Source organism: Mauremys mutica, chromosome 11 (genome assembly GCF_020497125.1).
Source record: "Mauremys mutica isolate MM-2020 ecotype Southern chromosome 11, ASM2049712v1, whole genome shotgun sequence".
In the NCBI taxonomy this organism is placed as follows: Eukaryota; Metazoa; Chordata; order Testudines; family Geoemydidae; genus Mauremys; species Mauremys mutica.
In genome coordinates, this window is record NC_059082.1 from 69,231,512 (window position 1) to 69,259,094 (window position 27,583).

A 27,583-nucleotide genomic window follows, 5' to 3' on the forward strand; every position below is an offset into this window, starting at 1 on the left:
AAATGTTCATACACTAGATAAGATTCAAAGTTGTTTAATGCATGTTAATTTTTTAAAAATGAAACATTCCAAGATATACAGTCATAAAGATACAGGATCTCTCATATTAAAGATTAACAGTACATTAGAGACTTGCATAAATACTTATTGCTATTGTGTAATATGTTCCAAATTATCCTCTACAGAGTTCAAGTAACATACGCATACATACATACAATGCACTATAGAAAACTCTAAGCAATGGAAGCACATTCTTCAAATAATGAAATCTGGTAGAGTATTTGGAAATTACTCTTTCATAAAAATACAGTTCTTGTTTAAAAAAAAAAAGTAGTGCATTTAATAGGTACTGGCATATAAGAGTATAAATGTTTCCAAATGTTGTATTGCAAAGTTGCTACTTATTTGCTTTAAAATATGTACACCTGAGAGTTAAGCCAGAAAGGCACTAGAACATTCAAAACTTGTTCAGAACAAAATTTGAGTAACAGTACATTACCGGCATAAAATCAGGGCCAAATCCCCAGCTGGTGTAAACTGGCTTAGCTCCATTTACTTCAGTTTCACTACACTGATTTACACCAATTGAGGATCTGTCCCCAGTGGGTTTTTCCCCAGTGTTTGTTCAAAATTCCTTTCTTTGTATTTTGCTTCTGAAACTCTTAGGGCCAAATTTCCAGTGTACCATGGATGAGACGGACCATAATAGCTGTTTCAGAGAAAAGCTCTAAGTCTACATACTAAAAATATTGAGGAAATCTACTTAAATGAATACAAATTTTATTTGTTCCTCCCCAATGTGCTAATTCAGCATAGCAACCTAGATGCCTCCAACACTTCAGTTTTAAAAGAGAAGTTAGTTGGAAATGTGTGAAACTAGCAATTCCTATTCTCCCCCGACCCCCTCTACTCCCACAGCATAATTTATAAACTGATATTTCAAATGGTTTCTGGGCAAAGACACTTCACAGGCAAAGTTTCAGCTCAGAGCACATTTTTAGAGCAATCTAAAACCCCCTAAAAATAGGGGTTTAATGTAAACACTGACAATCTTAAACCCTAACAGCATAAATAGTCCTACCAGAGAGTTTCTGTGCAGAGTTAATATGGTACAAACAGGTTAAGGCCACAATCCTGAAAACATTTGTGCACATTCTTAACTTTAAGCACAAGTAGTCCCATTGAAGCTGTAGGATTACTTGTGTTCTTAAAGTTAAGCATGCACAAAATTGTTTGAAAGATCCGGATCCTAGTTAGTGATTCAGTTTTCAAGATCCTACAGATTGTTATGTTTGTTCCTGCTGTATCTAGTGGTTCTGTAAAGTCTCAAAATGTCAAAACCCATCTCACACAATTTCCTTTTGGAGGTTTTTCAACTACGCTTCTGAGCTTCTGTTAACTTTCTGATTAGGAACTGTTTGTCACGACTCTCCTAAAAAGACAGTTAAAATAAAAGACAATAAATATATTTGAAAATGACATTCTGTTTCTCCAATCTATCTATACGTATAAGTCACATTCACTTCTTCTTCACTAGGAAAAAAGGTGGGTTGTTACCACATGGTAACTACCACATGGTATATCCCTAGTAAAGACAAGGCAATTGTAATTTTAACATGAGTTAGCACTGTTTCCTTTTCAAAAGCACATATGTGACTTACGAGCACAAATCCTATTGACTTTCAATGACACGTGTGCTCCTCAATCACTCAGGGGCTTTTGAAAATTCCACCCCCAATATACATTAACACACATGCCCTTCTCAGACACAATCAAAGTTTAAATACCAAAAGCTGGAGTCCATCCTTAGATATACATGCAGGGGCATGCACTACAAAGTGTAATAGTCATTGACTGAAGCTCTGCTTGCACTCTTCAAGAGAAAACCTTGCTCCAACCAGGATAATGCTAATCTCCAAAGAGCACATTACTACAGGTACGTGTGGATGCTATGTTCATGCTTGCAAATCCCCAAAGCTCTGGGAATGGTTTGATTCTATGTGGAATGTCTGAGCCCTACTCATCAGTAGTTTCTCAAGTTAGTTATTTTAAAACTATTCCTAGTAGAACAGGGCCCAATTTCATGCTATCGTAATACAGACATATAATAATAATAACTAATAATATATAGGCATGTGGAGCTGTATTAGTAAATGCAGATTTGGAAACTCTGCTCAAAGTCAGATATCACAGTATTTTTTTGCATACATAGTACTTGCAAAGAGCAGTGATATAAAATAGAATGGAATATGTATATATGGCAATCAGATTTATTCTCTGCTTGGGGCTAAGAAACATTCTTAGCAAGAACATTAATAAAATCCCCAAAGGAAATAGTCTGCCTAAGATGGGGTCAGTCACTTGACACCTCCTATTTTTCTGTCTTAATTACAGTTTTCAGAGATTAATAATTGAAGATCAGAAGGGATCATTAGATCATCTAGTCTGATATACTGTATCACATGGGCCATAGAATTTCACCCAGTTACCCCCGTATTGCACACAATACCCTGTGTCTGAGTAAAGCATCTCTTCCAGAAAGGCATTCAGGCTTGATTTGAAGACATAAAGAGATGTTAAATTTAGTGGGGGGGAGTTGCCTTATTTCTAATAGAATCTGTCTAGCTTCAGATTCTAGCAATTGGTTCTTATTATTCCTTTAAACTCTTGCAAGATTAAAGAGCCCTTTAGTACCCTGTATTTTCTCCCTGTGAAGGTACTTATACACTCTTGTTCTCATTATACCTGGCTATATAAAAGAGAAATAAAAGGGAGCAAGAAAACAGCTGGTTTCTTTGCATGCTTGATTTCTAGTGCAACACAACTGAAAAACTTGGGACGGGAGGTAGAAATGAAGACATTGTACGAGATCTTACCATAACCAATTGTTCCCTGAGCTGATCAACGACCCGTTTATGTGCTCCAGCCAAGGCAATGAAATAGAACATAATGAGGCTGCAAACAGGAAATTTGTATAATATGTTACCATCATACACAGAGAACTATTCAGAAAAACAGAGAGTTATAGTGTACACCAAACTAAGCCGGGGGTGCTGGAACAATGTGTATAGTGGGGGTGCTGAGAGCCAGTGAACCAAACTGTAAACCCTGGATTGAATGGAAACCACTTCAGTCAGCAGCACCCCTCGTTCCAGTGCCTATGAACTAAGCATTGTGATGGAAAACCCAAACTACTGAAGACTCAACATACAGCTGGGATGGGTAGGGGACAGCCATGACTGAAGCAGCCTGTGGCAACAGAGCTGTTGAGGGATTTCTCCTGTCAGCAGGAAGAGGCACTCAGGGTGCATGGAAGGTGGGGCCTCTTGAAGCTGTTCTGAGATCTGTAGTGGCACCCTCCCCCCCGGGTCTCTACACTTCTGTGTGGTTAGAGGGGCTCTGTTCCCGTCCATGGACTATCAGCACCTTCCGTGCCCTGAGGGGCTGCTCCCTGAGAAGCTGAGTTTAAACAAGTAGTTCTCTAATTTCCCTCTTCTCCAGTTTTTAGCCCTTGATCTGTAGTCACATCAATGGTATATCAATTCCTGTGGGCTTACTGTAGGATACTGCCCTTGTAAATGATTCAGAATGAGATTCACTCCATGAAAGGAGCAAAGGAGGTAGCAGGAAACTGGATGCTGAAACTGCTTGCCTGTCTGAGAACTGAAATGGTTTTTCTTCCAAATAATTAAAATTTATGGTAACCACCTACTAGCAAACATGTCATAGGGAGTTAGTGACCATGTATTAAAAACATTCTGAGAGTATTAAGGACATAAAAAATAAGACTTGAAGTCTTGGGAGTACAAAACTGCAGACCCAATTCAGGAAAGCACTTAAGCATGTGCTTAAAATTAAACCTTCAAGAATCAGGGCCTGGGGTGAACATTCAAATATACTTGGTGGTTTTAATAATTGCACAAGTTATACAGAACCCCAGTGCACAAGCCTCTCAAGATCAATGAAACAGTGACATAAAATTAAACTCTACTCTGTGGACTGGCCTATCTGGAGACCAAGTAGCAACCTTGGGACTTTGGTTTCCTAAACTGGAAGGCCAGATGCATTACACAGGTGCAATTCTGTGGGGGAAACTGCCCTCTGCTTACAACATGCCAGTTTGCAGAATGGCTAGCAGCTAATGTTTTGGGAAGAGAGATAGGAAGCTGCGATGTTGGTCATCTGGACAACTAGGAGACGAGAGAAGAATGCAGATAATGAAAAGAGACAAAAGCTGAAGGTTTTAATACAAAATCTGAAGCCTTCCATCTCCCTAGGCAAAGAAAATTGGGTATAAAAAATGTTTCACATCCGTTTAATTAACAGAGAACTAAATCATACAACTACACGGAGGACAACAAAACTTAAAGGGCACCACCAAACTCAGCAACACTCACCAGATAACCACAAAGAAAGGCACTGCAAATGCTTCTGAAGCTATACCATTAAGGACCTTCTGCAGAGCTCCCGGAAACCCTTCCACTGTATGTGGAACAACATCCCACGAACGGTTAAAATTAACGAATGGCCCACATGCTTTAGAGGAGCGGATGCTATTGAAAAAGCAACATAAAAGAGATGTCACATAGAAAGATATAACAAGGCAACAGGGGATCCCATTCTTATTTGTTTCCATAAGTCAAAGTGCCCTTGTTTATATTAAAATGAGTTATTTTAAAACAAAAAAGTTACTAGTGCACAAGTAAGTAATTACTTTTTAATTCTATGCAGGTATATTTTCTTCTAACTTTTATTTCCAAAATGGTTGGTGACAGGATGGTCTGGTGCTTTGTGGGGTGTATATGTTCGGAGAGGTTTCTGTGGTCTAGAAAACTCATTATTTTGCATGTGGTACGATTAAGTGAGTGAATGTACTACAAATGCAGTATGAAAGGTCATCTTGTCTTCCTCCCTCCTTACATATCTTTCTTCCCTCAGCTTTATTTATTTCTATGCAGCAGCATTTTTCTGTCGAGTTCCTTTCTCACTTCCTTTTCATGATCAAATGAGCATTAAAGAGTGCTGACACCGGTTGGATTGTCTTAACAAGATGTCAGAAAAGCCAGGGATAATTGCCCTGGTTTAATCCTGAAAGGCCAGTGAAGCTTCTTGAGGAAAGCAGTGTCTGCAGCCAATCAGAACCAGACAAGAGCCAAAACATTTTTTAAAAAGCTCTCATGAGGTTTGGGAGAAAGGGGTGTAATTCAAACACTAGATGCTACCAGCCTCCTGAACCCAAGTTCTGGCACAGTTAATTTTCCTGAGTTGAGGCTAAACCTTGGAGGACTGAAGGCCAGGCTGGAGAACCTGAATTTTGACTTTGGGGTATTTGTGTTTGGAACGTTTGGATGCATGTCTTTTCCCAGCACAGGGGAGGACAAATTAAACTTTTATTCTTCTCCTTCTCGCCCCCACTCCCCTCAAGAGAGGGAGGGGGAGAGAGAGAGAGCGCGAGCGAGCAAGCAACCGTGACTTGTTTTATGAAAGCCAGACCCACCACTTGAGGCATCCCTACTCGAGTTAAAAAAAATCCCTTTACATTAAAGCAATATAATAAACTTTATAAATATTAAACCATTATTTACCGTGTCATGCTGAGTCCCAAGGGAATAAAAGCCAAGATAAGCCCAATCAACAGCACCGCCAGGAAGAAGAAATTAGAGCTTGATGCTCTGACAGACTTCTTGGAAGGTCTACATGTATGCATCAAACTTATCTGGTGAAGAAGAAGGGGGGGAGGTGCGGGAGGGAGAAACAGATCTCAACCATTTATTTTTCCAGTAGGTCGATGTCTACCCTAGCCTAGCCCATCCCCCTCCTCTGGCCCCAAATATTAAGGGCTCAATCCTGCTCCCTTTGACATCAATGGGCTCCCTGAAGCTGAAGTCAGAATGTTTTATATTTCAGAAGAAGCCAAATACCAGCCACCATCTTGGGTTTGCATCTTCTCAAGAGGAATCACCTACAGTTGCTTTTAGAGCCTTGGCCCCAATCCAGCCACAGATCCCTCTGACTGCGTACAGGCCCACTGACTGCAGTGGAGTCCTGCCTGTGTGGAGTATATTGCAGGATCGGGGCCTTAGGTTTTGAATCCAAAAATCCCAACAAGTCACATAAATCTCTGCAAAATATGAAAATGCCAGCCGGGATTTCCTGCTCAAAAGGAATGAATCTAAGCTGGTCTGGTCCGATTTCACAACTTCTGAGACAAAAGGCCCATAGAACTGACACTTCTTAAACAAAGTCTCGGATTTCCATTGTGTTGATTGAACTGAATATATGCCATCTTGGCAAAATCCTTTCCTTGCTCTGAAGTCTCATTTTGGTAAATAAACCACCGGCAAAAAGGTATAAATTAACTGCATCACGAAGCAACAGTTTCTTATAAAATGGACAAATTAACTGATGGGCATGACATTAAACAGTCATTTTCTAGATCATTTCAAAGTGAAATATCTACTTTTATTTTTAAACAAAAAACATCACCATAAAACCACCCCAAAGAGGACACCATGTTATTTCATTTCCAGTACACTGCACCCTTAGTATTTTACTATTTCTATCTTCTGCAAGTACAAGAGTCCCAGAGAAGTAAACAATTTACTTCCACTTACCATAAACCTTCATTACCTTTTTAATGTAAAAGACGATAAAATATTTTACAGTTGCTATAGCAGGAAGAAGTGGTGAATAAAAGGTTCCAATCCAGCAGATTGTCTGCCCGTAAACAATTTCCAGTACATTTTCAGGAATTTGAAATTTCTGCAGCCCGCACCACTGAATCGGTTTATAAGAGCAATAGGTAACTAACAACCTAAAAAACAAAACACTAGGTCTCAAGCAGTGAGACTGAACTGAACTCCACAACCTTTTAAATATATAGTCAGAGTAACGAGAAAAGTAACATTAAAAGCAGTAGACAAAAGTTGTAACACAATGACATCTGAAGAAACCGAATTCCATAGGCAGGCAAGTGTGCAATTGAGCAGGTATTTTATTTAGCAATTTGGTAATTTTATAATTGGTCTTATTTTAAAATGGAAGAGCTGGTGAGAAAAGTAGAGAAACAGGAGTAAGCATGTTCAATGGGAGCGAATACTCACTTTCTAGGAAAGTCAACAAACACCGCCACAGCAAAAATTATTATGAAATCAAAAATCATCAGCTTATACATCTCCTGCCCAACTCGAGATTCCCAGCACTGAAAAAAATAAAGAAGGAAAACAGGATTAGAAGAACAAACAGCAACTACAGAAATCGGTCAGAAAACACAGCTAACTTCAAAATCACTGCCATAATAGTGAACTCCTAGCCATGTTTCCAATTTTTTTTTATTAATTATTATTGCCCTATAACCCATAAACATTTTAAAAGGACCAAACCTTGGGCCCATTGGTATCAAATGCAATAATGCTGTTGGGTCTGAGCCTTAGCTGGTGTTAATGTTCATAGCTCCAATGAGACAGATCTACACCAGCTGAGGATCTGTCCCACTGGCTCCAATGGAATCGCAATGTTGCCCTAAAAGGAAAACAAGCCATACACAGATTTAAGAACTTCACTGATTTACACTGAGCAATAATATGTAGTGCTAACTCTCTCTCTCCCCCAACCCTGCACAGCAACCCAAGTCCTGATTCACAGCCCACAACTAAAGAGGGGCAGCCGATTGTCAGCTCCCAGTAGATGCAGGAGATATATCGCAAGGAAAACTAAAGCCTCTCTTGGAGGACATTAAAGATAAGCATGTCTCAAAGTGAACATCAATTCTGAGACCCTGACACGCAAGCAAAGCATGTACAAAGGTATCTTTATTTGGTCGTTCCGATTGATTAAACACAAAATCTGCTTACTGGGTAGAGTTCGTAATTGTATCCACAGGCCTTACACTTTTCATTAGCACATACGATTCGATTCCCCAGTGAAAACAAGAGAACGCCAATGTTGGCCAGCCGCACAAAGACACACCTGGAGAAATGACAAAACCCCACGCTCTAACCCCTCAGAAAAGTCACAAGTGTAGAGCCCGATCCAACTGGCAATGAGAGTCTATTAAGTGTAACAGGGTGTTGGATCAGGCCCTTAATACAAAGGCATTTCACACAGCTTTAACTGAAGAATAAGCCAATGAGTTAACATAGGTTTTATTTCCGTTTCAATAACATTAAGCTTCTTTGACTCTTCCCCACTTTGGAACACAGTAGGTCAGTGTTTTGCTTACGTTATGTCCTAGAGCACAGTCATTTCAAATGTAGGCTTTGGGACAGCCACCGTCCTAGGGCTGCCATTCTCTAACTGCTTCAGGTCACCAACTCCCAGCTCTTTGCGTGCTTATCCTGCACTATCTTTTGGCATAAAGTACTTAACTTCCACTTTGTGCTGGGCCTTGTGCTGCTCTAGCTCTACTAATGCAAGACAGTAACATAAGTGAAGCTGATGACTGCACCCTCTGTTGCTGTCCTGTGGAATAGCTGCTGTACAGAGGGACAGTGTGAACATTTCTCCTGCACTACTAAGAACTGTGCCAAGACTGTATCTCTGTCCTACCACCCATTTATATCAGGGTGAGCCCCCAGAACCAGCCCCGCCACAGACCACCCAGCTGGGGGGACGAAGATGAGGAAATGACGACATTGTCCTTACATCCACAGACACAGTCGTGGATTGTTTCCAGAAATGAAAAAATGCAGTCACAGAAGTCCTGCTATCTCTGCTATCCTGGGCCTTCCCAAGGAAGCCAGGTTGGCTGCTGTGAGGAGCTACAATATAGCTGCTCCCTAATTTGAGATGTTGCTGCCTGGGACCATTTTAACCTATGAAAAGAGCACCCATGTGCCACCACGATCAGCGCCTTAGAAAAGCTTGTGACGATAATAATAAACACTCTTACCGCATAAGTGTTAACCTGATCTCAAAGGCTGGTGAATACTCTTCAAATCTGATGATATATGAAAAAAACAGAGGCGCAATAAAGTTGGCCAGGGTGATCACTATAGAAGGCAAGTATTGCACGAAGAGATTACCCTCAAACGTCATCTTGCTGATGACCTACATGGGATGAGAGGTGAGAAGTGTAACACACACAAAAACTTCTCTGTTCCTGTTCTCTGCTCAGGCTTCCCATTGGCCTCAGCTGTCCAGAACTCTGGCATCATCTTTCACTCTGATCTCTCTTTCTCCACCCACCTCTCCAGAGACTACAAATTTGCCTACTGGCACCTCTGCACCACTGTCAATACACAGCATTGCCTTGTCCCCATCCCTTCCAAAATGTGCATCCAAGCCATCATCCCTGCATACTTGGAACACCATGACTGCTCCCCCAAGGCCTCCCTAAGTCCAAGTACATGCAGAATGCCACCGCCAGCTTTTATACCGATGCATAAAAAGCACAGCTGTGTCTCAGCTCTTTCCCTTCCCCTGCCTCACACAACTCCCCTGGCTTCCCAATCATTTTAGGATCCTGAACTCCTTGGGTGAAATCTTGGCCCTAATGAAGACAAAGGCAAAACTCCTGCCAGGATTTCACCCTTTGTATTTAAAACCTTGCATGGCCTTTTGTCTATACAGGCCCTCTTTCCCTCCTCTTCCTGTTTGCCGAGCACTGGCCTTCTCTCTGTCATGTCAAAAAAAAAATCTGGCCACTGTTGGTGCAAGAACCTTTTTCTTCTCCATGGAGTGCCTACCCCTGGAACAACTTTCCTGTGTCTCCCCACATTAGTAACTGTCTCATTTGAAGACGTCGCTTTTCTCTCTTGCATATACCTCTTGATTCCACTCCCCATTTGCTGCCAACTAATCAATGAACTGAAGAGTGCTTCGGGATCCCCTTTGTATGGAAGATGCTATGCAAGAGAATGTTGCATCAGACCAAACCACTCCATTCCTTTACAATTCTTCACCTTATTTGCCAAGCATACTTTGATCATCAGCACACTGCCAGGATTTATTCTCATGTCCTGTCTAAGACTTACATTGGAAATATTTTCTTGTGAGTAGACGGTTGCTTTATAGATAGAGTAAAAGCATCCTGACAAAAGTGCAAGAACAAAGATATTTAAAAATATTCGTAGACAGTAGATGCGCAGCTTTTCTTCTGTTGTCCTGCGAGCTTTTTTTTGCCTTAGTCTTTCTTCCTCCAAGTCTGTCTATAAATCAAAGAAAATTCATATTGAAATGTACAGTCCTCTGATGCAGAGGGAAATGTGTCATCAGCACCTGGAACATCTGATTAAGACAAAGAGATATATCTTGTTCTTAAGGTGCACACATTTGCAGCCTGATCCAAAACTTATTGAAGAAGTTTTTCCATTGACTTCAATGGGTTCTGAACGAGTATATATCCCAATGTAAATCCCCTAACCCCGTGTTTTTCATCCTTTTCAGGTTGGCAACCCCTTCTTCAAAGTAAAAAATCTTTGTGACCATTTTACATTTACAATAAGAGTAAAATATGTACCAACGATAACAAGGATAAGCCTATATAGTCTATTTCTGTGTGGGTTTCAAGAGGTTGACAGGAATACTTGACTTTTAAAAGTCAGGCTGTGAGGAGAGTGGAGGAATGAAATTCTTTGCTTTAGATTGCAATAACATTTTCAATGCTTTGTGACCCCACGTGGGGGTCAGAACCTACCGAATGTGAAACACTCATCTACACCATCTCATCAGATAATTAAATAGTAAGCTCTTTGGGGCAAGGAGCTGAGTTTTTAATTTGTTCTATGAAAACCCCTGGCAAACTTTTGGGCACTGCAAAAACAAACACAGTAATAATCTTAACACTGTTAATATCAATGGGAGTTAGTCTCATGAACTGACTATAAAAGATAACTCACCCTAACAGGGGCATTTTCATTTATACTTGATGTAATATATTAAAACTCAAAGGGAATTTAAGGCAGATAACCTTAGTGAAGTTCACTTTCCATCCCCAGAACAAGTACGGCATTCACACATCATCCCATTATTGCACATCAAGGATGATCTGAAAGGGCCACCTCTAAGGGAGATGTTAATCCAGCCTCCAGGCTCATTCAGCATGAGACTCAGGATATGGGAAGCAAGGGAGGGGCTGGTTCTGTTCACACTGTGTGCTCTGCTTGACTGACGGAATAATGGTAACATGCACGGACACGTTACGTTGCACCCCCATGTATTCGTGACTAGAATCAAGACTTTCATTGGAAATGACATCACCACTAGGATGAAGGAAGCTTTGATTTGTGACCTGAGTGGCTGCCATCTTATTTTCTCCACACTGGAATGAAACTAACTGAGGCCCTGGATTTATGGTAACATATTAATCTGGTCTTAAAAGAGACGAAAAACGTGGGTGTTATATTTTGTGATGTACAGACAAACAATAGCTATTGTTTAATGGCATTACACACACTGTCTCAGTATTCAAAATGGATAAGAAAGAGGAGGAGTAAGGCGATAAGTGGTAGATTTCTCTCCAAAGGTCATTTTACCACACAAATAGCAGCAAATGTGTGTGGGGAAAAGGCAGAATAATACTGATTTTAATCAGAAATGCCTTATAGCCCCCCGCTGTCTGTAGAAAACCTCTTCTACTGTTGAGAACCTATTTGGAGGTTTGAATCCTATTTTCTGCACATGTGCATGTGTCACTGAAACACCTGATTGAAAACAGGGGTGTGTTTTTTAAAGCAGCAGTGTCGCGGTTGGCAAATAAACTGTAAGGTAAACTGCTGCTGCTCTTTATTCTGACCAAGGAGCTTCCTACAATGTTGCAACCTTTCAACCCCACAATCAATAGCTTTCCTGTTGGGATAAGTAGAGACTAGCACAGGAAGAATGACTGGAATGTGAGCAAGAAGACAACAAGAGAAGCATGGGCTGGATGGGGAAAGGCCCTGAACCTCAGTACTGATCCTGCCAGCGTTGCAACAGACCCCTATGTAGTCCAGAAGAGCATGCAATAGGATGTGGGATCTCACACACACACACACACTCTCTCTCAATGTGTGCATGCTTCTTTAATCTTCCTAGCCCTATCCCAATTATCTGCAAAGCTATGCACATGTCTTATTAGCCACTCTGAAGTGCAGCAAGGTGAAATAGGATACAAAGGAAAAAACAAAAACAGTTACTTACTTTTAGTTCATATTTTAAACTACTATGTTTTAGCCGGGAAGCATTCAGGTCTGTAATGCAGAAGTCCCAGCCTGCAAAGATTTTGTTGCAGTAACTCTGAAATGGATCTTCCTCCCGTACAAAGCTTTGTTTAAATCCTTCCACAGACCTAATAAAACATATTGCAGACCCTTGTTAATTCATTAACAATCTTACCAAAAACTTGAGGAACCATGATTTCTACATTTTTTCTTTCTGCCCTTTCAAAATCTATATAGCAGAAAGCAAATCTCTACTAGTTGACACACATTAAATCAGCACAAGCATCTGTTACCAATTTTTTCATCTAAGCTCTCTCAGTAAGGCCTAAGATAAGAAAAAAAAAAAAAGCTTGAAGTCATTGTAACCCAGGAAAACTAAGGTTTTGTGTAGTTCACAAATGGATTTCAGAGTCCCCTCAACTCTTAGCAACCACATATACTTCCAAAAATACACAGACTCTGGTTACACAGTGTCCATGCGGTCTTCTGTTTTGCCAGTTTCTTCCCTCTCCAACTCACACTACCTTTGCACAAAAATGTATTTCAACTTTATTAAAAATAGTAAAAATTCTTAGCTTCCCATGCATTATATTAAAAAAAAAATCCTAACAGCTCAAGACAACACAGATAAGGACTTCAGACATCATTATCATAACCTCCATACCAGGGCTTGTAAGATCATAAATCCAGAAGCTAGATTTATTCAGCCTAGTCAATATTCAGCTTTATTCGTTCACTTGAGTCTGCATCACAGACCTAAAGTTTTTGCTTCAGCCCACATCAAAGGCTGAATGATCCCCTGGAAAGCAGCCAGTAGAATGAATTTTTTATTTCACTTGCTCTGTATCAATACATTTTTGGAAGAAGAAAACACCATGAGTTCTCAGAAGGGATTTAGCTGATGCTACACTATTTCCATATCAATGGAAGTCCAAGAATAATTCACTGTGTTTCCTATATACTGGGATAGAAAGTGAACTGTACAATATGAAGCAGTAAATAGAAGTTACCAAAAGTTGTCTTTACCTTTTCACTATCCAGATAAGACTTAATGAGAGATACACAAGTGTAGTCAGCAAGTACGCAAGTGGTAGATTGTATTTAATGGCATTGAAATGTACCATATCTATTCTGTAATATCCATAAAACAGACTCGTCATTTCAAGGAAACCCTGTGACAGGATGAAATGCACATAACATTATTAATCACTCAGACAGTAAACATGGTTTTGCAAAGAGCTTAGTACAATGAAACAAAGATTGCTATATAGGGCCCCAAACAAGCCGCAACAAGTTTGTGGTTCCCAAGTTTTTGCGGTGTGAACCATGTTTTGTTAGAGAGATTACCTACCTCATGGACCCACTTCCCCTTCCACTCACAACACATGCCTTCCACTGGCAGCGGCAGAAGTAATATTTTTAAAGCTCCTTTCAGTGCAAAATAGCAGCTGGCAATGAGGATGAGTGACTGCAGCATGTGACCAGCCAGGTCTCCTGACCCACCAGCAGGCAGCTGCTTGTTGCATACAAAGATTACAACTTTATCTCCACTGATGTATATGCAGCATCATTTTCAAAACCAATGTGAAAAATTATTCTCCTAGCAAAACTCCTTTGTATTTTACATGTGTTAACTTTGGATTTAGAAAAGTAAAACAATTCAATCTAATTACTCACAGTGCCAGAGAGCAGATCTATTATGTAAGTATAGAAGTAAACGAGTCCTTTAGTACCACTAATTGTATAAATTGTGCATTGTGGCTCTGCAAAAGGAAGACAGAATAAAAGTCACTGGGAAAGTAGTAATTTTCCACTTTACCATGAGACCATGGTAGTTCAAACATAACTTCTACAGTCAAACACTTATCTCCCCTTTAAAACGCTTGACATAAACAATAGTAGACTATTGTAAGGATGTTTACCTATGCCTTTTGGAGAAACTTTAACATAGCTACTGTTGAGAACTCCATATTGAGAAATGGTGCTTGGAAGTGTTATAAAACTGAACATCAGAACAAAGATTATAAAATTTAACAGCACCAGGAAACGCAGGAAGGAGAAATAGGACTTGATACCAGTGCCAAACTTCCCTGGGAACAGAAAAGAAAATGTCACCAATCATAATGAAAAAAATCACTGTGAATATAAAACAACATTAAAGGCAAAGGGTCCTGAATCTGATCTCAGTTACATATGGGGAAATCTGGAGGCATGCCACTGAAGCTAGTATTGTTACTCTAGATTTACAATGATGTAAATTAAATGAGAATCTGACTCAGTGTCTCTTTTCAACTAGTTTTCATCTGACACATCTGTATTGATCTGTCAGGGAATTTATAAATATTAGTATATATATTTAAAAGGCTGACTAGAGATGTTACTCTATACCTTTAACTATTAACTGTGTCCACACAACACAGCAACCTGCAAAAAAAAAAAAAAAAAAAAAAACGGGGGGGAGGGGAGGGAACACAGATTCCTCTTTGAATTTGATCTCAAATCTAAGTACGTTTAATGGAATCTAAACTGGTGTCATTTACACATTCTTCTGGGTCAGTCAACATAAAATTACATTAATTTAAAAAAAAGAACAGGAGTACTTGTGGCACCTTAGAGACTAACAAATTTATTTCAGCATAAGCTTTCGTGGGCTACAGCCCACTTCTTCGGATGCACAGAATGGAACACACAGACAGGAGATATTTATACATACAGAGAACATGAAAAAGTGGAAGTATGCATACCAACTGGAAAAGGACAATCAATTGAGATGAGCTATCATCAGCAGGAGAAAAAAAACCTTTGAAGGTATAATCGAGATGACCCATAGAAGGTGTGAGGAGAACTTAACATAGGGAAATAGATTCAATTAGTGTAATGACCCAACCATTCCCAGTATCTGTTTAAACCTAAGTTAATTGTATCTAATTTGCATATTAATTCGAGTTCAGCAGTCTCTCTTTGGAGCCTGTTTTTGAAGTTTTTTGTTGCAAAATTGCCACCTTCAAGTCTGTCACTGAGTGGTTAGACTTGCATCCGACGAAGTGGGTATTCACCCACGAAAGCTAATGCTCCAAAACGTCTGTTAGTCTATAAGGTGCCACAGGATTCTTTGCTGCTTTTACAGATCCAGACTAACACGGCTACCCCTCTGATACCTGAGTGGTTAGAGAGGTTGAAGTGTTCTCCCACTGGTTTTTGAATGTTATGATTCCTGATGTCAGATTTGTGTCCATTTATTCTTTTGCGTAGAGACTGTCCGGTTTGGCCAATGTACATGGCAGAGAGGCATTGCTGGCACATGATGGCATATATCACGTTGGTAGATGTGCAGGTGAACGAGCCCCTGATGGCGTGGCTGATGTGATTAGGTCCTATGATGGTGTCACTTGAATAGATATGTGGACAGAGCTGGCATCGGGCTTTGTTGCAAGGATAGGTTCCTGGGTTAGTGTTTATGTTGTATAGTGTGCAGTTGCTGTTGAGTATTTGCTTCAGGTTGGGAGGCTGTCTGTAAGCGAGGACTGGTCTGTCTCCCAAGATCTGTGAGAGTGAGGGATCATCTTTAAGGATAGGTTGTAGATCTTTGATGATGCGCTGGAGAGGTTTTAGTTGGGGGCTGAAGGTGACGGCTAGTGGCGTTCTGTTATTTTTTTTGTTGGGCCTGTCCTGTAGTAGGTGGCTTCTGGGTACTCTTCTGGCTCTGTCAATCTGTTTTTTCACTTCAGCATTTGGGAACTGTAGTTTTAAGAATGCTTGATAGAACTCGAATTAATATGCAAATTAGTTAATTAGGTTTAAACAGAGACTGGGAATGGTTGGGTCATTACACTAATTGAATCTATTTCCCCATGTTAAGTTCTCCTCACACCTTCTATGGGTCATCTCGATTATCACTTCAAAAGTTTTTTTTCTCCTGCTGATGATAGCTCATCTCAATTGATTGGCCTCTTCCAGTTGGTATGTGTACTTCCACCTTTTCATGTTCTCTGTATGTATAAATATCTCCTGTCTGTGTGTTCCATGCTATGCATCCGAAGAAGTGAGCTGTAGCTAATGAAAGCTTATGCTGAAATAAATTTGTTAGTCTCTAAGGTGCCACAAGCACTCCTGTTCTTTTTGCCGATACAGACTAACACGGCTGCTACTCTGAAACCTGTCATTAATTTAGACTCTCTCCCATTCAGACTCACACCCACTTACTGAGGTGCCATTTACATTCCCTTACATATCACTTCTGAACACGCTCTTGAATCTGAGTGAGCATATGGAAATCTAATTTAGCCTAATTTAGTTCCAGGGAGCTATCTGGAGGTATAAACAGGTTAGGGGGAACTTTAACTTATCCCAATTACTTGCTTTTCCTAGTACAACCCTAATACCTCTCTCTTCCAGTCTCTTAGCATGTAATTTACTCCCTCAAACTCAATGTGCCAAATTTAAAGGTAATATGTGAGGGAAAGGTGCACAATAAATGACAGTAAGGGGTTGCAAGATTGAAGCAGGATAACTTATACCCAGGGGGCCAGTAGAAGGTGAAAGTTGCACCAGCTTAGACTCATGTAAGGTGCAAATGTTTGAATGGGCATGGAGTCAAGGCTAAGAAACCTTATCAGGGCAGCGTATGGACATTTGCACTCATGTCGACTGTGCCATGGTGTACCTATTCTGTAGACTTCAGTCTCTGGGACAGGCAAACTTATTTTCTGAGCAAAACACACACATACACTGATCTACATATTAAAAATAGTGCACACTTAATAGCAAGATAAAACAGAAAATGGAAGTATAAAAGGGGTAATACCCTCAATACTATGAATGTCATTTCTCCAAAGTTCCAAGTAAGACGACAGCTCCTTGGTTTCATCTAGGAATTTTTTCCATGATTTATTCCTGGTCTGCTTCAACTGATCCCATCCAGATAAATATTTTACATTAGCCTCCTGGATGTCCCTAGTAAAAATATAAATTAAAATAAACTTCCAGTCATAGGGACAGGTTTTTTTTGGGGGGGGGGAGTGTGTACACACACATACATGGCCTGGCACCACAATACAAATAAAGAATAGTAATGTACACAGGTTGGCCCACTTAAGCTATATGGGAACAAGTCAGGTTTCAACCAAAGGCTCCGGTACTGTACCCTTCATTTAAAATATAAAACAAAAATGGCTAATAAATCTCTCCTGTTCAGCTTCAGAATAATTTGTCTCCCTTACTGTAAACTAAAAATGGGACAATCCAATGACAACTAGTGCCACCTTGTGAGACAGGGCAAATAACTGGGGTAGGAACATTCCAACGGTTCAGCAACCTCACTTCTTAATCTTTCTCATCATTAATATCACTTGTGGCCTGTCTACATTGGGGATATTTTAACCACTTTTAGAACTGGTTAGAGCCACAGTACAGACCCATTATTAAACAATTTAAGACAGCCTATCCTGTTTTTACTAAACTGGTTTCAAAATGGTTCTGAAAAACCAGTTTAGAACACCTGGGGTACATCTACACTTCAAGCCTGAGGTCTAAATTTCAGCTCAGTGAGACATACCCATGCTAGCTCTGATTGACTAGGGTGCTAAAAACCGAGTGAAGCCATGGCAGCATGAGGGGCTAACTGCTCTGAGTACATGCCTAGAGTCTTAGACAGGATCATACTCAGGGCAGCTAGTCTCTCCCACTGCCCCGGCTACATACTATTTATATGACCTGACCTATCTTAAATCAGACTCAGTAAAAATGGATCAGGCCACTTTATATTGTTTAATAATTGGTATACACTGTGTGTCTAACCAGTCTTAAAAGCAGTTTAGCTGAAACAGTTTTCCTAATGCAGACAGTATCAGGGCTGCCATCTGTAGAAAAGACTGCATATTCGTAATTCATCTTCTAGGACTGCATTCTCTTCAAAACAATTTTAAATTAACAGTGAAATGAAAGAGCCATGAAGGAGGAATCATTTCCCAGGGCTGCCATTTGAAGACAGCAGCTCTCTTCTGGCACCAATATTTTTAAATTTTCAGTTATGCCTGATTTAGTGACCAAGTGAGCTGGTACAGGGGGTTAATAATTCAGAGAGTCAAGTGATTTCTTTCTTACTGTCAGTAAAGGATGATATTCTCTCCACCCCAAAGCTATTTTTGCCAGATTTGGGGTGGGAGGAGGCAAGTAAATTTATTAAAAATGCACAAAAAAAGGAGCTTTTCAAAAAATGCTTACCAAAGGAGGATAGCTTCCCTTGGTAAAATTTAAGAACGTATGAGGCCACTTGTGTTTTTTAAAACCTCTCACTTCCAGCTCTGCCAAGAATGTAGTTGGTTGGACATTAAAACCCCCTTAAAAAGGGGGGGGGGAATATAGGGATCCGTTAATTCCACAACACACAGCCACATGTAACTGCCATTTACATTAGCAATAAAAGGAACACTCCCTTTAACTGGTTATATTTGATAACAAAAAGCTCTGCGCCAATCAATCGCATTTACTTTGGGACTATTCAACAGTGCTGCCGAAGCAGGTCCATAGGGGAACATTGGAGGAATGCAGGGAAAGCTTACTGTATTTCTGTTAGTAGACAGGTTTGTTTATTTCAGCCCAATGGAAAAATTATCATGAGGGTTATAGAAATTAGAGAGAGAAAAGACTCATGAAAATACAAATCCATCCCCCTGAAAGCATGAGCTACAATCCCTAACAGATATGTCAAATATTAAACTGCTATTCTACTTAATATCAGCCAAAAGGCCAAGAAACAGCAACTTTAATGCAACTGATTGATATAAAAGATGGTTGTGAATACCAAGGTTCTTTACAAATTTTAATATGTTCTCAGATTTATAAAATATTTAGCTTTTTGTCTATTTTAATGTTATAAGGAGAGCTGGTTGAAATTCAGAATTTCCATCCCATAGGAAATTTTGAGATTTTGAAATTTGGTTTCATCCCAAATCAGAATGAAAAGTCAAAATCTGATAATTTCTGCAAAATGAAATATCCCAAAAACATTTACTTTCAATGAGATCAAAATATTTTCACTTTATCATAAATTATATAATAGTCAAAATGAAATACTTCAGTAATTTCCCACAAAAATTTGGACAAGGTTTATTTCCACCCAACATTTTGAAGTTGTCAAATCAGCATTTTCCAACAGAAAACTGTTCCACTGGAAAACTGACCAGCTCTAGTTATATGTTCCAGCCAGCATGAAAAAGAAGTAGTATACACAAGCTATTCTATAACATTTAAACCTTTTTCAGTGACTCGGGATAGCTTTTGGCACCATAAGTGAAAATTTGCCATGGCAAAACAATACCATAGCTAGCAATGGGTGGAGCATTGGGAACTCTGAGCAGCAAGAAAAAATTCTAAATTCAATGGATTGAGATATGATTTTTTTTTAAAAATATAAATTTATATATTCACAAAAATTGGCAATGAAGAAACCTAAATACAAAAAGTTAAGGCTTGGCACAAAACCCCCCCACTGAAATTCAGAAGCCTTGTATCCCCTCAACCTATGCTCTCATGGAGCAAAGGCAGCATACAGCATTCACAACGATGCTATGCAAGAGTAGCAAATAAAGGCTCTGATCTTCCAAATATATATGCTTGTGAGTGGCTTTGTTCACAAGTAGCCCCACTGAATTACTCACAGGCTCATTTGTAGTATCAGGACCATAAGAACGGCTACACTGGGTCAGACCAAAGGTCCATATAGCCCCATATCCTGTCTTCCAACAGTGGCTAACGTCAGGTGCCCCAGAGTGAATGAACAGAACAGGTAATCACCAAGTGATCCATCCCGTCGCCATTCCCAGCTTCTGGCAAACAGAGGCTAGGGACACCATCCCTGTCCATCCCAGCTAATAGCCATTGATGGACCTATCCTCCATGAACGAATGTAGTTCTTTTTTGAACCCTTTTATAGTCTTGGCCTTTACAACATACTCTGGCAAGGAGTTCCACAGGCTGACTGTGCATTGCGTGAAGAAATACTTCCTTTTGTTTTAAACCTGCTGCCTATTAATTTCATTTGGTAACCCCTAGTTCTTGTGTTATGAGAAGGAGTAAATAACACTTCCTTATTCCTCACATGCGTCTGATGAAGTGGACATTCACCCACAAAAGCTTATATTCCAATACATCCGTTAGTCTTTAAGGTGCCACAGGACTCTTTGTTACTTCCTTATTTACTTTCTCCACACCAGTCATGATTTTACAGACCTCTATATATGATTTTATAGATCAAAGATAGCAACACACAGTCCGACATGTTCTGTAGTCAGTACAGTTTCCTTGCTCTACTCAGCTGGAAGCTGAATTGGTAGTTTGGCAGGAAACCAAGAGCTGAACCTAAATTTGCATTAAATGAATAGACTACAGCTGACCTCATCTCTAACTGTAGCTCCAACTACTCTCAAAGGACGGCAGCTTGCAGAGACTACAGGCCCCAGCACATAGCGTTCCAACAGGCACTCTGGAGAATGACATAGGCCGCATTTGGTCTCCATTTTAGATGGAGATGAGGCTATGCAGTTCTCAACACTATGAAAGTTTGATGTCCAGTTTTCTGGGGCACTTAATAACAACAGGAATATCACTTATCATTACTGAACATCCTGGCTTGGTTGCTGTTCTGCCATATCAATCACATGTAATGTAACTGCAAATTGCACAAGTGCATAGGGGGAGAACAGGAGGTCTGAACCTCCAAGAACGAGCAATTGAATCAAATGAGCTTGTACAATAATATTGTATTATAAATGTGTATCGAGTAAGGTACCATATAAAACTGCTTAGACAAAGATTGTAACTTGCTCAAATTAAGTTTTAGTCACTAGAAAGTGTGTTTTCTTTGCAACCATACCCATCTCTCTTTTTCTTGATTAGTATCACTTAAATCTGTTCTTTATTAATAATTTATACTAAAACTAAGAATAAGTTTATCTCAGTGCTGTTACGTTGATGTATAGCACGAGTCCTTGGTGAATGTAACAGGCCAGCATATACATTGTCTCTTTGGAGACAGCGAACTTAATTCTGTGTGTGTCCAGTGAGAGGGACTGACCACTCTGGGTAACTCGGGAGCTGGGATGCACTGATTGTTACCTGCGAGGCAAGGTTAAGACTAGCAAAGTCTCGAGGAGTTTGCTGGTGAAGTGAACAGACTGATGTGGCTGGCAGCGGACACACAGTCTAAGCTCCAGCAACGCTTACTCTTGCTAAGGCAGAGAGATAACACTGTGGCTTATGGTTCTGAGAGCCTTGAGGAGAGCGTCACCCATGCCCTTTTCTCCTTGGCCCAGGCTCTCCTGCAGAGGCCTACCTACTCCCTATAGAATTACACTCCACAGGTCATTGGAGTCCCATACACTGGGAGTCAAGGTGGACCTCTCCACTCCCTTCTACTTCCTGGGCTGCTCCCCACAGGATTACACTCTGCAGGCGAGCCACCTGAGAGAGTCATATCTAAACTAGGTCTTGTTTAGGACTCCTGCAGGAACCTTCCTACTCCCAGTAGCTCCCGCTGGTCTTTGTGAGGATCAGGGATCTATCAGCTGATCTCTGGTCTCCCAGCCTCAGCTGGGAAGCAGCTTATTAGTCACAGATGGGAGGAGGGCACAACTCCCCTTACATGGCCAGCCATCTGGTGACAGTGCTTTACAAGCACACGACAAAAAAGTGGTCCCTGACCTAAAGAGTTTACAAACTGCATAGAAAGACAAGAGACAATGGAAGTGAGGGGACACACAAGAAATGATTACAAACAGCACGATAAGCAGTGTCACTGCCCACCAGCTGCCAAGCTTTTTGTAGGCTTCATCACAGAGCAGAGTTTGAGGAGGGGTTTGAAGGAAGACAATGAGGTGGCTTTGCAGATGTTTATGGAGAGCTCTATCCATGAGCACAGGGGGCAGCATGTGAGAAAGCACAAAGGGGCTTATTGGACAATGTGATAAAGTGGCAATTAAGACTGGTACTGTTGGCAGAGCAGAGGGGAGTCAACATCTCAACAGTAATATATGGAGATATACCAATCTCCTAGAAGTGGAAGGGACCCCGAAAGGTCATCTAGTCCAGCCCCCTGCCTTCACTAGCAGGACCAAGTACTGATTTTGCCCCAGATCCCTAAGTGCTCCCCTCAAGGATTGAGCTCACAACCCTGGGTTTAGCAGGCCAATGCTCAAACCACTGAGCTATCCCTCTTCCCAACTATGCATAAGAGATGATAGGCAGGAGGGAGATAAGCCATGAAGGGCTTTAGGAACGTAGAACAGTATTTGTGTTTGATGAGATGGAGCAGGGGGAGCCAGACTTAGCAGTCATGATAGTTCACCTGCTCTTTGATTCACCCACCCCTTTCTTTAATTCCCTGCAATTATTCCTCACCTCAGGCCAGAATGAAGTCATTGGGACTTTTCTTGTGAATAACTGCTCACCAGTGTAAGCCAGGAGGTCACAATTAGACCCGTAGTGATCTTTGAAAATCTCTATTTGATAGAATGGATTTTAATATACTACATTTTGGAAAAAAAAATTAAAAAAGGCTAGACAGCTGCAATATTTGGTATGGTGCAAGAATCTAGGAAGTGGGCTTGAGTCTTACACCATTTCAGCTCTCCCTGGCACGTACACTGCACAGATTTAGAAAAAGGTAACATTAAAAAAAAAAAACAGTCTACTGATCCAACCTTAGTCTTCTCTTCTCCGGAATACTTGATGCATATTCTCTTATCGATCGAACCACAGCCTCACTTTCCACTCCTGTTCTTTCTGCAATATCTCTTTTCTCTGCAGCAGGGGGTCTCGCAAAGCCATGATTGTTTTGCCGTCTATCTTGTGTTCCTCCAGCAGAAGGTCTCCGCCTTAAAATGGACTGATAACTAGGCAATTCTTGCAGAAAGGTAACAGATGGTGATGTATTATTTGCATAAGGAAGGAAGACTTCTGCCAAAAAAAAAAAAAGAGGAAGCAAATGAACTTAAGTGTAAAATATAGTCAAAATACAACTAATGATACCAGGGGTAGGGAATGTACAATAACCCATAGGGAGAAAGAGCACTGCTGCAAATTACAAAAATCCTTTCAGCATCATGAGGGTGGAAAGGTGTTAAATGGATGCTCTAGGCCAGGGGTCAGCAACCTTTCAGCAGTGGTGTGCCGAATCTTCATTTATTCACTCTACTTTAAGGTTTCGCATGCCAGTAATACATGTTAATGTTTTTAGAAAGTCTCTTTCTAGAAGTCTATAATATATAACCAAACTATTGTTGTATGTAAAGTAAATAAGGTTTTAAAAATGTTTAAGAAACTTAATTTAAAATTAAATTAAAATGCAGAGCCCAGTGGACTGGTGGCCAGGACCTGGGCAGTGAGAGTGCCACTGAAAATCAGCTCGCGTGCCGCCTTTGGCACGCGTGCCATAGGTTGCCTACCCCTGCTCTAGGCAGTGAAAGTACAGCTGGCACAAGGAGTTTGAAAAGATAAAGGATGCTACAAATCATGCTACAGCCCTGCAAAGTCCAACTCCACAGCAAGATTCAGCAGCATAATTTGGTCCCATCTACACTTCAAGACCAAACTGTATTTTAGCCACATCAGGACCTACTGGTCTACAGCCTATAAGTATAGGCATCTGCTAGGTAAGGTGTAAGTGTAAGTTAAGGAAGTAACACAATGAGCCTACAAACCTCATCGCCTGCAAGACAATAGCTTAGCAAAACTAATTGAGGCATAAGGCCCAAAAAGCTGTAGCATAAGCAGCTAACCAGGAATCTCCCTAGACCATAAGATATCACAAGCTAGAATGCTGCAATAAACAAATACGATTAAATTGCTGACAGGACCACAAGATGCCAGCTGATATCAGCGGTAGATATTTTAAATTAGGAACATCAGCAGATGTCTGACCATAAGAATGACATGGTAACTAACTGACATATACTCTGATAATCTTGAGGTAAAAGGCCTAGTAACCTATGGGAGAAGAGCACCCCAGGATGAGGAAATACAGATGAGGAAAAGAGGCTGAAACCCCTACTGGGTATACATTAGGCATAGTGGGAGTCAGCATAACACAATATAAAAGATGTATCCTGGCCTGCATGCTGGGGCAGATGCCAGGGTGATGACCACTGGTGGTGGTGGTGATAAGGAGGAGGAGGATGTGAATGATGACTAGTACTTTGGGTTTTTACATGAGGGATGGTCTGCATATACAAATGAACTAGATCCCAAACATTTGGACCATTCTGTATTACTTCTATCTACTTTGCTGGGTTGGAGTGTTTGTGATTTTGTTAATTATGCTAATAAAACTAAAGCACATTAAAAAGGCCTTTCTTAAGTATGAGTGTCTCTTCCATGCACATCAGGCTTCTCAACTAATAACTCTGGTTCTGATCTTGAGACAGGACCTTGCCAAACAACCAAATGTTAAATTAGGGATTCTAATCAATCAATCAACAGACCAGGCAACAGTATTGTACTTGACTGCAACATGGTAGCTTTCCATAAGGTAGATAGTGTGCCAGATATGGCAATTTCCTGCAATATCTTTAAAAACCCTAGTGTATCTATTGCAAAGTTTATGTATGGTGGGCCGGGATTGTATGCAACATCTCTAGGGGGGGAGATGAGATGCAAAGCCTGGAAGTTCAAAGGACTATATTAAAATGGTACTAGACAAGAGTGGGCTTTTGAGACAATAAATGTGAAGTGGATTTCCTGGGCATATCAAGGGAGAAGTTAATGCAAACTCCCCACCTCTGATAATGCAAAAACCCAGCCCTTTGAAGCTAAGCCCTAAGGAGAGGGTGATTGTCTGCTGATTACCTGCTCTTGGAGGCTGGAGATCACTGCCCTGAGCTGTATCCAGAAACAGGCTGATCTGTCCAGTCTGGATTCTGATTGAGACAGCTATGAATTTGTACGCCTGGGGAAAAGCCAGTTGTGGGTTTTGAAAGACTGACACCTGGGGGAGGGGGAAAGGGTGATCTCGGGTAAGCTTTTTTGCATGCATTTATTGTTGTATTATGTTTTCTCTGTACTGTTTTCACCTTAAGAATAATGGTGCTTACTTAGAATGAGCTGTGTGGTAACTTTCAACCGCTGGCTATTAATATGTTCATAGCCACTGGAGAGGAAGGAGACTGCAGACACTGGCTTGTTTAGACAGTCTGGCTTCCTTGGGATAGGACACTGTAGGGCAAGGGACCATGCAATCTGGAAATAACCCTGGCAAGAGGAGAGATCCAGGTCTCTGCCCCAGAAAGGTGACAGCTGAGAGCCAGAAACATTTAAGTGGGTGCCATTGGTAGACCAGAGAGGGAATATAGGCGCAATTGCCCTGAACTGTGACATCCGGGACTGTCCACTCTTTCTTGAGGTTAAATTCTGCTCTCAAATTTACATGTGCAACTTTCACAGCAAACAACTGACAATCACAGCTTCTTGAACACACTCTTTTACTCAGAGTTTCCATAAATATTCTCCATGGCGAAGAGGCACCTCCAGAGTCCTAGTGAAAGAAACAAAGGACCTGGCTCTTCCTTGCCTCCTGCAGTCCTTCACACCAGTGCAACACCCAGGGGCGTAAAACACTCCCATGCTGATTCATTAGTGGTTGTAGAGCAGTACCGCAGAACCTAGGAGCCCCACTCCTGGCCCAGGGCCCCGCGGTGCTAGGCGCTGCACAAACGCACCCTCCGCTGCACTTGACACCCACTTCCCACTGGGGTACAGGCGGGAGGAGCCCCAGCCCCACCGCGTTGCCCAGAATAACCCTTCTCCTCCCGCCTGACTGGCTCGGAGTCTCCCTGTTTTCAAGCTGCGTAAATGAAGAACCCGAAGCGTGAGAGACCGGAGCCGAGAGGCCGCCGGGAGCCAGCGTTAACCGGCCCACGCGTGTCCCAGCCCGGCTCTCAGCCCAGCCGGTCAGGCTGAGCGTCCGCCAGGGAGCGCGCGGCCCGAGCTGTTCCCACGGCCGAGCGCAACCCCGGGCCCTGCGGCGCCGCCCGGCCCCGGCCCCGCCGGGCCCCCGCGGCGCGGGTCTCGCAGGCTGCTCCGCAGCCAGCCCGGCGCGCCCGGGCGCCGGTGTCCCCCCAGCGCCGCAGCGGGGCGTCTGCCCCCCCCCCCCGCCGCCCTCGGCACCTGGCCGCAGGGCCCTTCCGCTCGGCCTGGCTCCCCCCCGCTCACCGTCATCATCGCTGCCGCCGGGCGACCCCAGGGGCTCGCTCATGCTGCCGCTGCCGCTGCCGCTGCCGCCGGAGAAGCAGGAGCCGCGGCCCGGGCGGGGGTTCCAATTTCCGGGCGTCACAGAGCCGACGAGACGCGCGCAGCCGAGTGGCTTGTGCAGTCAGTGCGGAGGGAGGGAGAGAGGGCCCGGTCCCGCACCCCCACGCGCCCCTCAGCCGGGCACGTCTCTGCTCTAGTCTGCACGGGCGGCCGGGGTCCGCAGCAGGGCCCCCTCCGCAGGCCAGGCTGGAAATAGGTACCTGTGCAGCCTAGCGGCCCCTCGGCAGGAAGAGGAAATAAAGCTAGTCCTAGTCTTGCGTTTCCCCCACCGTGTCTGTCTGTCCAGCCTGAGGGGCGTCCTGCTCGCACGGCGTGTCTGTCTGTCTGTACAGACCGTGGGGTGCTGCCCGCAGAGCGTGTGTCTGTCTGTACAGACCGGGGGGTGCTGCCCGCAGAGCGTGTGTCTGTCTGTACAGACCGGGGGGTGCTGCCCGCAGAGCGTGTGTCTGTCTGTACAGACCGGGGGGTGCTGCCCGCAGAGCGTGTGTCTGTCTGTACAGACCGTGGGGTGCTGCCCGCAGAGCGTGTGTCTGTCTGCACAGACCGTGGGGTGCTGCCCGCAGAGCGTGTGTCTGTCTGCACAGCCTGAGGGGCGTGCTCCCCGTACAGTGTGTCTGTCTGTCTGCACAGACAGAGGGGTCGGGGGTGTGCTGCCCGCGCAGCGTGTGTCTGTCTGCACAGACCATGGGGGGTGCTGCCCGCACAGCGTGTCTGTCTGTACAGCCTGAGGGGCATCCTGCCCATACAGTGTGTGTCTGTCTGCACAGACCATGGGGGGTGCTGCCCGGGGTGCTCATGCTGCCCAGTGTGTGTCTGTCTGTACAGCCCGAGGGGCGTCCTGCCCACGCAGTGTGTCTGTCTGCACAGCCTGAGGGGCATCCTGCCCATACAGTGTGTGTCGCGCAGCGTGTGTCTGTCTGCACAGACCATGGGGGGTGCTGCCCGGGGTGCTCATGCTGCCCAGTGTGTGTCTGTCTGTACAGCCCGAGGGGCGTCCTGCCCACGCAGTGTGTCTGTCTGCACAGCCTGAGGGGCATCCTGCCCATACAGTGTGTGTCTGTCTGTACAGACTGAGGGGGATGCTCATGCTGCCCAGTATGTGTTGTCTGTACAGCCTGGGAGGTGTCCTGCCCATACAGTGT

At 42.5% G+C, this 27,583-nt stretch overlaps 1 protein-coding gene across 2 annotated transcripts; it reads right to left on the bottom strand.

The window, feature by feature from the left end:
• TMC7 (transmembrane channel like 7) lies at positions 1–26,653 on the bottom strand. Of its 2 annotated transcripts, XM_044980090.1 has the most exons (16): positions 26,343–26,653; positions 22,838–23,093; positions 16,945–17,093; positions 14,063–14,230; positions 13,818–13,903; positions 13,167–13,312; positions 12,121–12,268; positions 9,975–10,148; positions 8,891–9,048; positions 7,854–7,968; positions 7,104–7,201; positions 6,631–6,814; positions 5,586–5,716; positions 4,398–4,553; positions 2,877–2,955; positions 1–1,432 (listed from the first exon to the last, which is right to left on the bottom strand). In XM_044980090.1, the coding sequence occupies exons 1-16, from the start codon at positions 26,383–26,385 to the stop codon at positions 1,373–1,375; spliced, it is 2,151 nt and encodes a 716-aa protein (XP_044836025.1). In that variant the 5' UTR covers positions 26,386–26,653; the 3' UTR covers positions 1–1,372. The 2 variants fall into 2 exon arrangements, with proteins under 2 accessions (XP_044836025.1, XP_044836026.1); XM_044980091.1 differs by lacking the exons at positions 22,838–23,093; positions 26,343–26,653 and adding an exon at positions 18,363–18,478 and having other exon boundaries at positions 2–1,432.
• Between the last annotated feature and the right edge of the window lie 930 nt (positions 26,654–27,583).